Source organism: Coregonus lavaretus (assembly GCF_964263955.1).
Source record: "Coregonus lavaretus genome assembly, chromosome: 10".
NCBI classification, from domain to species: Eukaryota; Metazoa; Chordata; class Actinopteri; order Salmoniformes; family Salmonidae; genus Coregonus; species Coregonus lavaretus.
Window position 1 is genome coordinate 36549478 of NC_139997.1, and position 16750 is coordinate 36566227.

At 43.4% G+C, this 16750-nt stretch overlaps 1 protein-coding gene and 2 pseudogenes across 4 annotated transcripts in view; 1 reads left to right on the forward strand and 2 right to left on the reverse strand.

Moving 5' to 3' along the window:
- The window catches only part of LOC311136314 (retinoblastoma-associated protein-like), a 51110-nt pseudogene that overhangs the window by 21229 nt on the left and 13131 nt on the right, over positions 1-16750 (forward strand). The gene's annotated exons all lie outside the window — the stretch shown is intronic.
- On the reverse strand, positions 2622-13639 carry LOC311136466 (lysophosphatidic acid receptor 6-like). 2 transcript variants are annotated; one of them, XM_084170603.1, is made up of 2 exons: positions 11897-13637; positions 2622-4017 (listed from the first exon to the last, which is right to left on the reverse strand). In XM_084170603.1, exons 1-2 carry the CDS (start codon positions 12984-12986, stop codon positions 3995-3997), a joined length of 1113 nt encoding a protein of 370 aa, XP_084026729.1. In that variant the 5' UTR covers positions 12987-13637; the 3' UTR covers positions 2622-3994. The 2 variants fall into 2 exon arrangements, with proteins under 2 accessions (XP_084026729.1, XP_084026728.1); XM_084170602.1 differs by lacking the exon at positions 2622-4017 and having other exon boundaries at positions 8743-13639.
- On the reverse strand, positions 3120-3904 carry LOC311135762 (lysophosphatidic acid receptor 6-like; annotated as a pseudogene). Its single transcript has one exon. The product of its transcript is annotated as a lysophosphatidic acid receptor 6-like (transcript).

A 16750-nucleotide genomic window follows, 5' to 3' on the forward strand; every position in this document is an offset into this window, starting at 1 on the left:
ATCTAATCAAATGACTACCCAGACTATTTGCATTGCAACCCCCACCCTTTTATGCTGCTGCTACTCTCTGTTTATTATCTACGCATAGTCACTTGAATAACTCTACCTACATGTACATATTACCTCAATTACCTTGACTAACCGGTGCCCCCTCACATTGACTCGGTACAGGTACCCCCTGTATATAGCCTCGCTATTGTCATTTTTACTGCTGCTCTTTAATTATTTGTTACTTTTATTTTGTATAATTTTATATTGTAGTTTTTTGTGATTTTTTGGGGGGGGGTTGGTATTCTTTCTTAAAACTGCATTGTTGGTTAAGGACTTGTAAGTAAGCATTTCACTAAGGTCTACACCTGTTGTATTCGGCGCATGTGACAAATAAAATTTGATTTGATTTGAATTCACCATTCAGCAGGACAATAACCTAAAACACAATGGCAAATATACACTGGAATTGCTTACCAAGAAAACAGTGAATATTCCTGAGTGGCCGAGTTTGTTTTGACCTAAAACTGCTTGAAAATCTATGGCAAGACTTGAAAATGGTTGTCTAGCAATGATTAACAACCAATTTGACAGAGCTTGAAGAATTTTGAAAAGAATAATGGGCAAATGTTGCACAATCCAGGTGTGGAAAGCTCTTAATGACTTGCCCAGAAAGACTCACAGCTGTAATCGCTGCCAAAGGTCCTTCTACAAAGTATTAACTCGGGGGTGTGAATACATATGTAAATGAGATTTCTGTATTTCATTTTCTATAAATTTGCCAACATTTTCAGAAACATGTTTTCACTTTGCCATTATAAGGTTTTGTGTGTGTAGATGGGTAAAAAAATAAATATTTAATACATTTTTTATTGTCTGTAACACAACAAAATGTGGGATAAGTCAAGGGGTATGAATACTTTCTGAAGGCACTCAAACTATTCAGACCCCTTGACATTTTCCACATTTAGTTGTTCTAAAATTGATTAAATTGTTTTTTTCCCTCCTCAATCTACACACAATACCCCATAATGACAAAGCAAAAATAGGTTTTTAGAAATGTTTGCAAATGTATTAAAAATACAAAACTGATGTCATATTTACATAAGTATTCAGACCCTTTGCTCAGTACTTTGTTGAAGCACCTTTGGCAGCGATTACAGCCGCAAGTCTTTTTGGGTATGACGCTACAAGCTTGGCACACCTGTTTTTGGGAAGTTTCTCCCATTTTTCTCTGCAGATCGTCTCAAGCTCTGTCAGGTTGGATGGGGAGCATCGCTGCACAGCTATTTTCAGGTCTCTCCAGAGATGTTTGATCGGGTTCAAGTCTGGGCTCTGGCTGGGCCACTCAAGGACATTCAGAGACTTGTCCCTAAGCCACTCCTGCGTTGTCTTGGCTGTGTGCTTAGGGTTGTTGTCCTGTTGGAAGGTGAACCTTCGCCCCAGTCTGAGGTCCTTAGCACTCTGGAGCAGGTTTTCATCAAGGATCTCTCTGTTCTTTGCTCCGTTCATCTTTCCCTCGATCCTGACTAGTCTCGCAGTCCCTGCCGCTGAAAAACATCCCCACAGCATGATGCTGACACCACCATGCTTCACCGTAGGGATGGCGCCAGGTTTCCTCCAGACATGACGCTTGGCATTTAGGCCAAAGAGTTCAATCTTGGTTTCATCAGACCAGAGAATCTTGTTTCTCATGGTCTGAGAGTCCTTTAGGTGCCTTTTGGCGAACTCCAAGCGGGCTGTCATGTGCCTTTTACTGAGGAGTGGCTTCCGTCTGGCCGCTACCATAAAGGCCTGATTGGTGGAGTGCTGCAGAGATGGTTGTCCTTCTGGAAGGTTCTCCAATCTCCACAGAGGAACTCTGGAGCTCTGTCAGAGTGACCATCTGGTTCTTGGTCACCTCCCTGACCAAGGCTTTTCTCCCCCGATTGCTCAGTTTGGCCAGGCGGCCAGCTCTAGGAAAAGTCTCGGTGGTTCCAAACTTCTTCCATTTAAGAATGATGGAGGCCAATGTGTACTTGGGGACCTTCAATGCTGCAGAAATGTTTTGGTACCCTTCCCCAGATCTGTGCCTCAACACAATCCTGTCTTGGAGCTCTACGGACAATTCCTTCGACTTCATGGCTTAGTTTTTGCTCTGACATGCACTGTCAACTGTGGGACCTTATACAGACAGGTGTGTGCCATTCCAAATCATGTCCAATCAATTGAATTTACCACAGGTGGACTCCAATGAAGTTGTAGAAACATCTCAAGGATGATCAATGGAAACAGGATGCACCTGAGCTCAATTTCGAGTCTCATAGCAAAGGGCCCAAACACTTATGTAAGTAAGTTTGTATTTTTAATTTTTTGGTCAACATTACTAAAAACCTGTTTTCGCTTTTCATTATGAGGTGTTGTGTGTAGATTGATGAGGAACATGTTTGTTTTTTAAATCCATTTTTGAATATGGCTGTAACATAACGAAATGTGGAAAAAGTCAAGGGGTCTGAATACTTTCCGAATGCACTGTATATATTTTTTTGTATCCATATTGTCCATGAGTTTCTAGTAGCTGAACATATGGTTCAGTAGAAAATAGCCTAATCAATTAAAAAATAATGGCAATTAACTCTGCAACTCTTCCAACTTGACTTTGTCACAACTGCCACCATTTTAATGCCAAAACATTGACAACAAATACATATTTACATAGTCAAATAAATAAGTGTAAAAAAATAATGGAAGAATATATATTTCATGCTGAAACCCTCATGTTAAATGCCAGTGGAACGCACTAATTTGGTTTATATTTATGATCATGTTTTACAGATTCGTCATTCTTTTTTTCTTTACAGGTGATAAGGGCACTCTTCAGGACATAGATAATTAGAGACCTGTAATAATCAAAAGGGTCTCTGTCTTCTGATAGAGTACATAAAATCCTTGAAAGATACCACAATTCTGGTAGTTTACTGGTAGTTTCAAGTTTTATACCCTCGCTTTGCATCCCTAGTCAGAGGGACTTTATTATTAATGTATACAAGTATAGATCACATTTTAATAGAATTTAATAGATGATCTCTTTGAGGCCAGTCCAAATGGTGGTCCTCATCACTGGCTACTTCCCACGCTGCTGTTTTGGCTCCTTATGCACCAGGCTGGAGGAGAATTAGTAGATGAGTAGGTTGAGGCAGCACCACTGGGTGCAGGGCCTTGGTGGGCCAGGCCACAGCCCACGTGGGTCAGGGATGTAGCCCAGCAGGTTAAGGTGGTTGGGGATGAAGCAGAGCAGAAAGGCACCCAGTAGATGATGAGGGTGCGCTGGTGGCTGCGGCGCTGCGAGTGGGAGTGGTGTTGGGGCTGGCGGAGCACCCGCAGCGCGCTACAGTAGCTGAAGAACAGCAGCAGAGCTGGCCAGGAAGATTAAGTTGCGCTGGGACGACGGGTCTAGAAGGCAGGGCAGTGTGCCGCGGCAGAGCGCAGCAGAGGCAGGGCCACGCTGCGCCCCAGCACCACCACAGAGATCCCTCCGCTCAGCAGCTGCGCCGCACACAGCCTGCGAGGGGGCACCACCAGAGGGTGCACCACAGCAACGTAGCTGTCAACAGCGACACAGACCAGAAAGAAGATCCCTCCATACAGGCTACTTAAGGGTGAAGGTCAGCTGACAGAACATCTCTCCAGGGGTCCAGGGGGTAGGCAGAGCCTGGGAGTGGGCCTGGGCCTTGTGGTAGTAGTAGATCCCCAGGGGCAGGGACAACACGAAGAACAGGTCTGCAGCAGATAGGTTGGCCATGTAGATGGCGGTGCTGGTGAGGGTGCAGGGGGAGAGCCACAGTCTGCGCAGGGCCAGCCCGTTGGTGGCCAACCCCAGCAGGAAGATGACGCTGTAGGACTCCTGGTAGAAGGTGAAGCGGTAGCTGACGTCAACGGTACAGTAGGGAAGAGCGGGTGGGAGAGGGCCACCACCTCTGTCTGGTTCCTCAAATCCATGGATAGCTTTGGTCTTTCTGGTTGCACCTCATTGCTTTGTCTCCCTCATGTCTGGGGAGAAAATAAGGGAATATGATGAAAAATAGGGCTAGATACTGTACCTACTGTTCCAGCAGTTTAACATGCAGCAGATATACACTTAATTAGACTCATACTCTTTATGAATTTTTTATATTTGCACACTGGTGATCTTGAGAGTAGTCTGCTTGCACAGCAGGATTGGAGTTACTTTGAATCTAATGGAAAAGTCTACAACCCCTCTCACACGCAAACACACACCTGGTCAATGCAAAGGGAATTTTCCATCCCAGTAACTGTTCTCCCTACTTGTAAAACCCACTGGGTCCATACTTCTGAACATTAGAAAAAGTTGTAAGTTAAAACTTTTTTTCTGTCTCAAACTGTGCATCAGCCAATTAAAATCGTTGACATATAGTGAGGGGAAAAAAGTATTTGATCCCCTGCTGATTTTGTATGTTTGCCCACTGACAAAGAAATGATCAGTCTATAATTTTAATGGTAGGTTTATTTGAACAGTGAGAGACAGAATAACAACAACAAAATCCAGAAAAACACATGTCAAAAATGTTAGAAATTGATTTGCATTTTAATGAGGGAAATAAGTATTTGACCCCCTCTCAATCAGAAAGATTTCTGGCTCCCAGGTGTCTTTTATACAGGTAACGAGCTGAGATTAGGAGCACACTCTTAAAGGGAGTGCTCCTAATCTCAGCTTGTTACCTGTATAAAAGACACCTGTCCACAGACGCAATCAATCAATCAGATTCCAAACTCTCCACCATGGCCAAGACCAAAGAGCTCTCCAAGGATGTCAGGGACAAGATTGTAGACCTACACAAGGCTGGAATGGGCTACAAGACCATCGCCAAGCAGCTTGGTGAGAAGGTGACAACATTTGGTGCGATTATTCGCAAATGGAAGAAACACAAAAGAACTGTCAATCTCCCTCGGCCTGGGGCTCCATGCAAGATCTCACCTTGTGGAGTTGCAATGATCATGAGAACGGTGAGGAATCAGCCCAGAACTACACGGGAGGATCTTGTCAATTATCTCAAGGCAGCTGGGACCATAGTCACCAAGAAAACAATTGGTAACACACTACGCCGTGAAGGACTGAAATCCTGCAGCGCCCGCAAGGTCCCCCTGCTCAAGAAAGCACATATACAGTGGGGGAAAAAAGTATTTAGTCAGCCACCAATTGTGCAAGTTCTCCCACTTAAAAAGATGAGAGAGGCCTGTAATTTTCATCATAGGTACACATCAACTATGACAGACAAATTGAGATTTTTTTTTCCAGAAAATCACATTGTAGGATTTTTTATGAATTTATTTGCAAATTATGGTGGAAAATAAGTATTTGGTCACCTACAAACAAGCAAGATTTCTGGCTCTCACAGACCTGTAACTTCTTCTTTAAGAGGCTCCTCTGTCCTCCACTCGTTACCTGTATTAATGGCACCTGTTTGAACTTGTTATCAGTATAAAAGACACCTGTCCACAACCTCAAACAGTCACACTCCAAACTCCACTATGGCCAAGACCAAAGAGCTGTCAAAGGACACCAGAAACAAAATTGTAGACCTGCACCAGGCTGGGAAGACTGAATCTGCAATAGGTAAGCAGCTTGGTTTGAAGAAATCAACTGTGGGAGCAATTGTTAGGAAATGGAAGACATACTGATAATCTCCCTCGATCTGGGGCTCCACGCAAGATCTCACCCCGTGGGGTCAAAATGATCACAAGAACGGTGAGCAAAAATCCCAGAACCACACGGGGGGACCTAGTGAATGACCTGCAGAGAGCTGGGACCAAAGTAACAAAGCCTACCATCAGTAACACACTACGCCGCCAGGGACTCAAATCCTGCAGTGCCAGACGTGTCCCCCTGCTTAAGCCAGTACATGTCCAGGCCCGTCTGAAGTTTGCTAGAGTGCATTTGGATGATCCAGAAGAGGATTGGGAGAATGTCATATGGTCAGATGAAACCAAAATAGAACTTTTTGGTAAAAACTCAACTCGTCGTGTTTGGAGGACAAAGAATGCTGAGTTGCATCCAAAGAACACCATACCTACTGTGAAGCATGGGGGTGGAAACATCATGCTTTGGGGCTGTTTTTCAGTAAAGGGACCAGGACGACTGATCCGTGTAAAGGAAAGAATGAATGGGGCCATGTATCGTGAGATTTTGAGTGAAAACCTCCTTCCATCAGCAAGGGCATTGAAGATGAAACGTGGCTGGGTCTTTCAACATGACAATGATCCCAAACACACCGCCCGGGCAACGAAGGAGTGGCTTCGTAAGAAGCATTTCAAGGTCCTGGAGTGGCCTAGCCAGTCTCCAGATCTCAACCCCATAGAAAATCTTTGGAGGGAGTTGAAAGTCCGTGTTGCCCAGCGACAGCCCCAAAACATCACTGCTCTAGAGGAGATCTGCATGGAGGAATGGGCCAAAATACCAGCAACAGTGTGTGAAAACCTTGTGAAGATTTACAGAAAACGTTTGACCTGTGTCATTGCCAACAAAGGGTATATAACAAAGTATTGAGAAACTTTTGTTATTGACCAAATAGTTATTTTCCACCATAATTTGCAAATAAATTCATTAAAAATCCTACAATGTGAATTTCTGGATTTTTTTTTCTCATTTTGTCTGTCATAGTTGACGTGTACCTATGATGAAAATTACAGGCCTCTCTCATCTTTTTAAGTGGGAGAACTTGCACAATTGGTGGCTGACTAAATCCTTTTTTCCCCACTGAACCTTCCACGTTGTGCATTATTTTCCATAGTACGCATAGCCCCTCGTTGATTATCCCTTACATACACTCAGTAGCCAGTTTATTAGGTACACCCTTCTAGTACATGGTCGGACCTTCCTTTTTGCCTCCAGAACAGCCTGAATTCTTCGTGGCATGGATTCTACAAGGTGTGGCGTTGAAATGTTGCTCCATTGGTATCAAGGGACCTAACGTGTGCCAGGAAACCATTCCCCACACCATTACACCGCCACCAGTCAGTACTGTTGACACCAGGCAGGATGGGGCCATGGACTCATGCTGCGTACGCCAAATCCTGACTGCCATCAGCATGACGCAACAGGAACCGGGACTCGTCAGACCAGGTTATGTTTTTCCACTCCTCAATTGTCCAGTGTTGGTGATCGCGTACCCACTGGAGCCACTTCTTCTTGTTTTTTGCTGATAGGAGTGGAACCCCATGTGGTCGTCTGCTGCAATAGTCCGTCCGTGACAAGGACTGACGTTGTGCGTTCCGAGATGCCATTCTGCACACCACTGTTGTACTGCGCCGTTATTTACTGGAACCGGCGCACCCGACGATCATACTGCGCTCAGTCTCTTAAGTCACTTGTTTTGCCCATTCTAACGTTCAATCGATGAGTAACTGAATGCCTCGATGCCTGTCTGCCTGCTTTATATAGCAAGCCAATGCCACCTGACTCACTGTCTGTAGAAGCGAACCATTTTCGTGAATAAACTGGCCACTGAGTGTATATTAGTGAGTTAGCCTACATAAATGTACATGTACAAAGTTTTATATGCATTGCTATCATCCACTTCGTCACATACGTTATATGCATCAAGGACCAGCAGTGAAGTGTTTTCCTTAAACAAAAATATTTGACGCAAGGGGGGCTCGACCCCACGGTGAATGTGAACTATAGTTTTAGTCAACCGCTTTAGCGGGCCGATGTGTGCCAATGATGATGACGGTACATCACAGCCATTTGACAAGTCCATAAGGCTCTTCAATGTTTGTTTTTTAACGATGTATGGTAAACTTAAATGTTGTATAGACCTCCTTTTATCTTTTTCCTGTAAAAGCACATGGATGTGTGTAAAATGGATGAGCAGAAACTTGGGATTTTGTCATATGCGAAAACATGCCTTTTTGAATTTTGTCTAATGTTAGTAGCTTAGTCAAGGATACATCATGCAATATTGGCACTTGAGATAGGCCAAATTGACCTATTTTAAGAAATACCATTGGTTGGTGGATATACAGTAAAGTGTTAACCCTTTACACTTGTACCCGTATACGGGTTGAAAATGGCAGATTTGGGCACTAATAAGCGCCTGTACAGTAACATGCTATACATGACGTCAGAGCTTTGGCTCTGCGCTTCATAGCACTGTATGGGTTTTGACTGGCAGCCGTTCTGAACTTGAGCACCGCGTGCGACAAGTTGCCCGATCCCTCCTGGTAATTGGGCAACAAATGTTTGTTTTTTTTAGTTAGGGGAAATGCTGTAAATTAAGATGACTATGTATTTTGAAAGATGAATTGTTGAGGATTATAATAAATACTGCTTTGTCATACAAGCAAGTCCAAATGTGCACTTCACATCTCCAAATCATAAAACTCATGCCATATACAGTGTCAACGTTTTATGATTATCATGTTTGAGGTACAGTTACAAGATGACGTCATACGCTGGGTTGTTCTGAACAGAATGAGCATATGCTTGTTTATTGTGAAAAAAGTTTTAAGTTTGCCACGCGCTTATGACTCCTTTCTATGCGCACCAAAATGATGATCTGTTTCTCTGAATTGCCTTGTGAAAGCCTAACACTGTAAGATTGTATTTAATAATTTTGCTAGTCATGTTGGCGATAGAAGAAGCTTTCAAATCACGCATCTCAGGTTATGTAATGGAAACATCTAACGTAGGTTTTTTTCACGTGCATCTACGTTAGAATTATAATTGTCTGATGCACGTTTTTTTTTTTTGTAAATTCTAATGTACGCAAGCAAGTATGGGCCCACTGTGACTAAGGTATGTAAATAACTTCAATATCCTGTAGAAAATAATCGTCCCACATTTGTTAATGGTTGATTTGCAAATGCAATGTAGTGCTTTCCAATAGAGATTAGCATGCCATCTAGTGTCATTTCCATGACCACTGTCACTTTTGTTTTCTGCTGTGAACAGAGAGCTCTTGTTAAGCCTCATGTCAGATTTGACATAGAATCTAACTGTAGGACTATCTGGAGTTCGTCTGTGATTTACTAGGAAAGAAGATGGCAGTCAAATTCCTCCCAAGAGTAGTGTGTGTGTCTTTCAGAGAAACTCAAGCACATGCTCCAGGCAGAGAAAATATTTAGAAATCCCCAGACTTGATGCACTTAGTGTTACCCTGGAGAACAAGCCTTTTTCCTTAGTGTCTCTCCTTCCTAGTTCCTTGGAAAAGGAACTCTTACAATCTCTATAGACTAGAACATCTATAGCCTAATATTCTTAGCTGCACAATATCTTAATAGTTTCTTCAGGGATTTGAAACTCAGAAACAAGGATATTTCTGTAAAACCCATGCACAAAACTGTCTTAAATGACACTTCAGATTTTCCCATCTTTTGAGGCTATAAGAATTGTGTGTGTAAAGTGTCATATTTTGAGTGCAAGCTGGTTATTGAGTACATGAAGACATTCACTTATGTTTTGGAAAGATTGTGATAATCCAAGATTCTCTTACTCCACGGTAAGTCGTTTTCAAAGGAAATATCGTATTTTGGTGTCCAGCCTCAGTCCTCTACTGAAATGGTGCTCGGTTTGATTTGGCTGTGTTCTTGGTCCATTTGAAATGAAGGGTCTAAGATAACCATTTCAGTTTACGCCTACGTTCGGACACCTTTATACAATCTCTCTCCGACACACACATACACACATTCTGTCCTCTGGTTACACTGAATCAATAGTGGTGTTTAACCTCACCGTCACTGTCCCAACCCTCTCAATGCGTCTCATTGACCAGTTAACTGGTATGGCATTATAATTGAAGCAAGGCAATATCCTGGAGCTGCTAGTTAAGTCTCCACATAAGACAGTTTTCCTCTGGTGCCTGTTGTCTTCTATACATTTACACATTTTATGTAGTGTCAGTGTTTTTAATTAGGCTGTATGCTGAGTACTGTAACTGACAGAAACAACATCACTCTTCCAGTGTTTATGGATGTTTAGGCCTGTTTGGCTTGTTTTGTGTTCACATCACCTCTTGTATGTTTTGAGGATTGGTGCCAAAGCCCAACAATCTGCACACTTTCCCCACAAAAGCGTGTGCTCACTCGACTGCTTTGGTTTCACAATCCTTCCCATCAGATGAGTGATTAGTGAAGAAGAGCAGTGTGTCTGTCAGCTGAGAGAATGGGAATGTTCTTCTCATAGTAAAGCCATAGATTGCTCAAATGTATCACCTTCTTACATGGCGTTGACAAGAAACCCTGATATGAAATGCCCAATCTATGAATAATATGTTGATGGCCTGAAATACTTAGCATTGAGCAGTTTTTCTTTCCCATAATCCTTCAGTGTTGATTTAGTTATTTGTTGACTTTTTTACTTTGTTGTACATTTTGGCCACCCACCCACCACTGGTAGCTATGCCTCTGCCCTCTGGCTGTATAACAGCCCAGATGTTTCTCACATTTCCCACATGGCTGATGCTGTTGAAGAGCAGTTTTCTTCAGGTTATAGCCCTCGGATATGATAGTCTGGTATTCTATGTTGCTTAACAGGGCCAGAATGTGTTCATAGCCTTTTCTCTTTGGTTTAACTTTGGGGGTTTTCTATGTAAAATAACCAACCAGTGATCTTAGATCAGGCTTAAATCCACTTTCTTACTCTGTTTTTGTTTCACACTCTTAGTCATTGTTATGGTCTCTAAGGCGACATTGGTTATGGTGTGCCACTCCTTAAAATAATGATTCAACCCGTTATCATAAGCTAGCCAGACGTCCTTTGTCATGCTTGGCAATGGTTTGAGGTGGGTTCTGTGTGCGCTAGCTATTTGTTGTTTTAAGTTGTTTGATTCATGTGAGCAAGGTAGAAGGTATTATTGCTACGCTAGTGAGGCAATGTCATACATCTGAAAGACTGATAACCACCTACGTTTGTAAAATGATCTAAATATCTCACTCTGTTTATTACCCACAAATCAATATGTGGCGTGCAAAGGTAAACCTGGGTAATATCATACATTTACCGACATCTCTTCATAGTGACTTAACAAAACAGATGAGAACTTGCTTGCTTACTTTTTATTCATTCAAGGCACCATCACTATTGGGAGAAATAGGTTGCAAGTCAAATGTCTTGCACTATAGTGCTATTTCATCATTTTAGTTTTTAATCTACTGTACTTAGTCACAGGAAAAACACTGTTTGACAACTGTCTGGTATCAAAAGTTTTTCAATCAAACAACATTTAGAGACCCCAGTCACTGTTTGACAAGTCACAAAGTGTGTTGTGGGTAAATGTTCACACTTTTTTTATATATATTTTTCTAAATCCGTAGCACCACACTCCAGGGTTTCTCCCCTCATTTTGGCAATGAGGCCCTTTTATCTACTTCCCCAGAGTCAGATGAACTTGTGGATACCATTTTTTATGTTTCTGTGTCCAGTATGAAGGAAGTAAGAGGTAGTTTCGCGAGCCAGTGCTAACTAGCATTTGCACAATGACTGGAAGTCTATGGGTTTCTGCTAGCATGCTAGCCAAAATTCCAAAGTATCCCTTTAACACGACAACACTCAGAGCTGAGTCACTGGATGGTACCCTTAATGCAACTGCACTTTAGGGTTTGCTCACTTTGTTCCTGTGATGCCATGGTTCCTATAGAATCCACTCAAGACCACTCATCTCCCATCTGTTAGCTCCGATCATCTGGGCGTGTTGCACCAAATATTGGCTCACTGAAATATTGATGTCAAATATCGCACTGATGCCTCATCAAGGTGGCTCATGTGGGTGATGACGTCACACAGTGGACTCGTTGTAAAATACTTTGTCGCTCAGAGTCCTCAGGTTGTTCTGCATGATGCTCTGGCTCTGCAGCGTGTCTGTCTGAAGACCCTTGCCCAGCTTATTCTTGTTGCGAATTGCCATAGACTTACGTTTGATGGAGTTCTGGATGGTCTCGGAGGTGAAGTAGTAGATGACGGGGTCGAAACAGCAGTTGGTGACCGCAATGCAGAGCGCGATGGGGTAGATGGTCCTCACCACCGACTCCACAACGCAGCCCTTCAGCAGCTTGGTGCGGACCAGGGCATAGAACACCAGGTTGACATTGTAGGGGATGAAGCAGAAGCAGAAGATGAGGAGATGGACCACGATCATCCTCAGGATGTTGCTCTTGTTGAGCTGGCCCCCGCGGCTGATGGCCTGGGGCTGGCGCAGTGTCTGGAGGACCGAAACGGAGCAGAAGATGTTGACTAACAATGGAATCAGGAATCCCACCGTCTCAATAAACACCACCACCTTGGACAGACTGGACTTCCACTGCTTGTTGGAGAAGTTCTCAAAGCAGTAGTTGACAGAGGAGTTTTCGTTCCTGAGCGAGGTGGTGTCGAGGAGGAAGCCTGTCGGAAGGCTGCCAGACAGCACCAACACCCACACAGCGCAGCAGGCCAGCTTGGCGTTCCGTTTCGTCCGCAACGCCTGTGATCGGAATGGGTGGACGATGGCCAGGAAGCGGTCCACACTGATGCAAGTGAGGAAGAGAATGCTGCCGTACATGTTGGTGTAGAATAGGGAGACAGAAAGCTGGCAGAGCCCCCTGCCGAACGGCCAATCCTGGTTGATAAAGTAGAAGATCCTGAAGGGCAGGGTGAGGACAAAGAGCAGGTCGGACACCACCAGGTTCATCATGTAGGTGGTGGTCTCGTTGCGCAACTTCAGTGTGCAGGCGAAGATGTACATGGCAGCCATGTTGAAGAGCAGCCCGACTATGAAGACCAGGCTGAAAACCGAGATGTACAGGGTGTACTTGAAGCCATCACTCTTAATACAGCTCGTGTTGGTTTGGCTCAAGCCAAGAGCACTAATGCCATCAGTCTCTAGAGTGCTGTTATTCATCTTTAGAGAGGAGTGGATATGAATGTCAATACAACAATGGGAATGTTGTTGTGGAAAGCAGCGATCACTTGTACAAGATAATTCTAAGGAATAGAGGACTAAATTGTCCTTAATTGCAGGGGTACACATCAGTTGATGTTATCTATGTAATTTCCCTTTAAGAGTTAGCATCTTCCCCCAGCATTAGAGAATACTAGTTCGAAAAAAATAACCACACTTTCACTCCTATCCAATGTTCATAAGCATAACAATGTGCTCATGCGAACACCACCATGTCCAGTGTTTTAAAAAGAACAGCAAGTAACTCCATCAATACCTGTGCTTGTATCCAAAAAGACAAGACCAGTCCTCTCAGTTAATCCACTGGTAAGTGTACAATGTGTCACGGAATTATAAGATCCCAGGCCTATTTTTATGTCCTCTGTTATGAACAGCCTTGATGTTGGCTTCTCTGAGTCTGGAGCATTTCTCCTCTCACTCCAGAGTCAGTGGTGTTTCTTGCTCCAGTGAGAGAGGGGGGAGTCGTGCCTCTCCTCGGGTCTGTGAGCTGAGCGTCTGAGAGGCTCTGGGTCCCTCCTGGCCTCTGGCAGCCCTCTTCCTGTCTGATCCTGCTGCAGCCCCTTGGGGCATGGTGCTCCTACTGACCCTACACTTGTAGACAGACGGGCTTTGCTGCAGCCTGTCTGTCCTGTCCGCCACAAAATACAGCCTTTCCAGGCCTAAAAGTCAGTGGAGTGGAGTCAGTCTTCTGTTTTGAAGCTCTACCACATACTGAAGCTTAACGGACTGCTTGCTTACACACTGGGAGGAGTAGGCTACCACCCATCCAAGGCCCTCCCACATCTGACTGCTTTAGCTATGTAATCACCTGAGGGATTTGTCTCTGGCTGGGCTTGGCGGGAGACGGGCGGAGTTGATGTTGTGGTGTTTTGAACGTTTAAAGACATCCTCCAGTGATTTATTTTAATTTTAAATAACTGTTCCTGTTAAAGTGATATACCAAGTATAAATAAACTAAAGTACACACACTAAAGGGTAAAATGATATGTTTTGAGCAAAATTGTTTTTTAGACAACTGGAAACTTCAAGGAGTAGAGCATTCAAGGAGTTGGTTTGATGAAGTTGTGATGTCATCGGCCTCCCCCCTTGCTTGAGGAGCAATAGAGAACAAAAGGGGAAAGGCCCACCCCGCCGCTTGTGCTATGTCATGACTTACCTGGAACACCTATTGATGTGCCTTTTGTTAAGTAAATCTGGTGTTAGGTGAAAAGGAGCCTGGCGTGCCACTGGCCCTTTATACCCCCAGGTTGAAGTAACCCTTTATACCCCCAGGTTGAAGTAACCCTTTATACCCCCAGGTTGAAGTAACCCTTTATACCCCCAGGTTGAAGTAACCCTTTATACCCTCAGGTTGAAGTAACCCTTTATACCCCCAGGTTGAAGTAACCCTTTATACCCCCAGGTTGAAGTAACCCTTTATACCCCCAGGTTGAAGTAACCCTTTATACCCCCAGGTTGAAGTAACCCTTTATACCCCCAGGCTGAAGTAACCCTTTATACCCCCAGGTTGAAGTAACCCTTTATACCCCCAGGTTGAAGTAGCTCTAGATATTGTGTGGAAAAACATTAGCATTTGTTGGCCTATTAGCTTGTTTTTGTTCCTTTAGCATTCTGTCAGGATCTCATGAAAATGTCAATATCAATTAAATGTATGTAGGTTATTGTTTTGTCTTTATTTAGTTGAGCTGTAATGTCATTCAAACGTTCAAGCTAATTTATATATTTGATTTTCATCTAAGAGCTAGCCTACTCCCAAACAGTGGACATTTTCAGTTGACTGCTCTATTTGTCGAAACGAGTCAGTTAAGTCATACTCTCCTGTCAGCCCCAGAGCACAGTGTACTTTCTATTCGACTAATACTTTTTATTAGTCTGGTGTCAGCGAGCAGCTGCCTCAGAACAACAGGAAGGGGAAGGTTCCAGTGATGGCAAGCCTGAGCGTGCAGACTCTAACGAGATGAGACGGGACTAGGTGCAGTTTTCTCTGACGCAGATAGAGACGTGCTGTATGCTTGTATTTGTGTGCACATGTGGAAATGCATGTGTTCAATAAAATAACACACCTTTGATCTTCACTCAATGCTGCTTGACAAACAGCCTCATTGGGTCTTATTTTATGTTGGTGGATATAGTTGCTGGTATAGTCTTACTGTAAATAACCATGTAGGTCTACTTTCATAAACACACACACCCTTCCATACAGCTATGAATATAATTAAATTGAATAATGTTTCTGATAAGATCTGACAATGAAACCTAGGGAGTGACCATGTTCCACTGGTCAACCCAACACGACCAATGGCAACAGGGTACAGGGGTTGTTAACCCTGTGGATGAAGCTAGCCTCATTGAATAGAGGTTTGACATTCTGTTGTTTGTTATTATAGGAAGGAACACAGTCAGGGGAACATGACAATTTTTCAAATGTGTCAATGATGAATTCATCCATTCTTGACGGTCCGATGAAGGCTCAACAATGTTGTTGACCCTGAGAGTGGCTCTGGCAATAGTCAAAACTTGTTAAGGAGGGGGTAGGGCAATATAAACTGCTAGTTCCATAAGAACACAGAATGTTCAGGACTGTAAGGTCAAAACAGACAAATTCTTTCCCCTCCTGCAGTTGTACCCTTTGCCAGGACAGCATACTTGAGATTGAGGGAATAGCTGAAACCAGAGTCATTCAGTGTTTTCCTCCCTCAGTGCAGACTGAGGACACAGCTGGGCTGTAGAATAACCGTTAAAGAAGGCGGGTTCCGTGTCTGTCATTTCCAGTCCTGATATGTGGACCAGTGGAGCACATAACAGTGAAAACACAGGTTAATTCCACATAAAACAACTGAACTGGTGCTCCCATACATTAGCGCACACATGCAAATGAACTCATGGTCAATGTTTGCTTCAGGGGTTTTCCAAATGCAGACCCTTCCGGAAATCTGTGTTTTTATTATATTTCACCTGCGTTCTAATTAAACAAACTGACAATAAATACATGGGTCCACTCAGTGTTGTAGAATGCAGGAAAATATGGGTCAGTTCAAGAGGGTACTATGTGAAAACATAGTTTTCTTTACCCTATGTCATTATAGTCACATACAACAATCATTAATGTGGTCCTCTGTAGCTCAACTGGTAGAGCACGGCGCTTGTAACGCCAAGGTAGTGGGTTCGATCCCCGGGACCACCCATACACAAAAAAAAATGTATGCACGCATGACTGTAAGTCGCTTTGGATAAAAGCGTCTGCTAAATGGCATATTATTTTTATTTATTATTTATTAATCTGAATGATATTATAGCCTCAATATGCTTGTACTCAAGTGCCGGTTGAAATATCAAAACGAACTCTGAACCACCGATATTAATTTGGGGACAGGTCGAAACGCATTAAAAGTTAATGGCCATTTAGCTAGCTAGCTTGCTGTTGCTAGCTAATTTGTCCTGGGATATAAACATTGGGTTGTTATTTTACCTGAAATGCACAAGATCCTCTACTCCGACAATTAATCCACAGATAAAATGGTAAACCTAGTTAGTTTCTAGGAATCTCTCCTCCTTCAGTCTCCTTCTTCTTTGGACTTTATATGGCGGTTGGCAACCAACTTTAAGGTGCATTACCACCACCAACTGGGCTGGAGTGTGGACCTCAGTTCAGCTTTCAATCACCCACGTGGGTATATGCTCCTAAAAACCAATGAGGAGATGGGAGAGGCAGGACTTGCAGCGTGTCAAGCGGAAAAAATAGAACCAAGTTGTGTATTTTAGCGCCTGGCTATGGAGATGCGCGCGAGCAGTTTGGATGAAATGATTTGAACAACATGTATGTGTAAAATTTT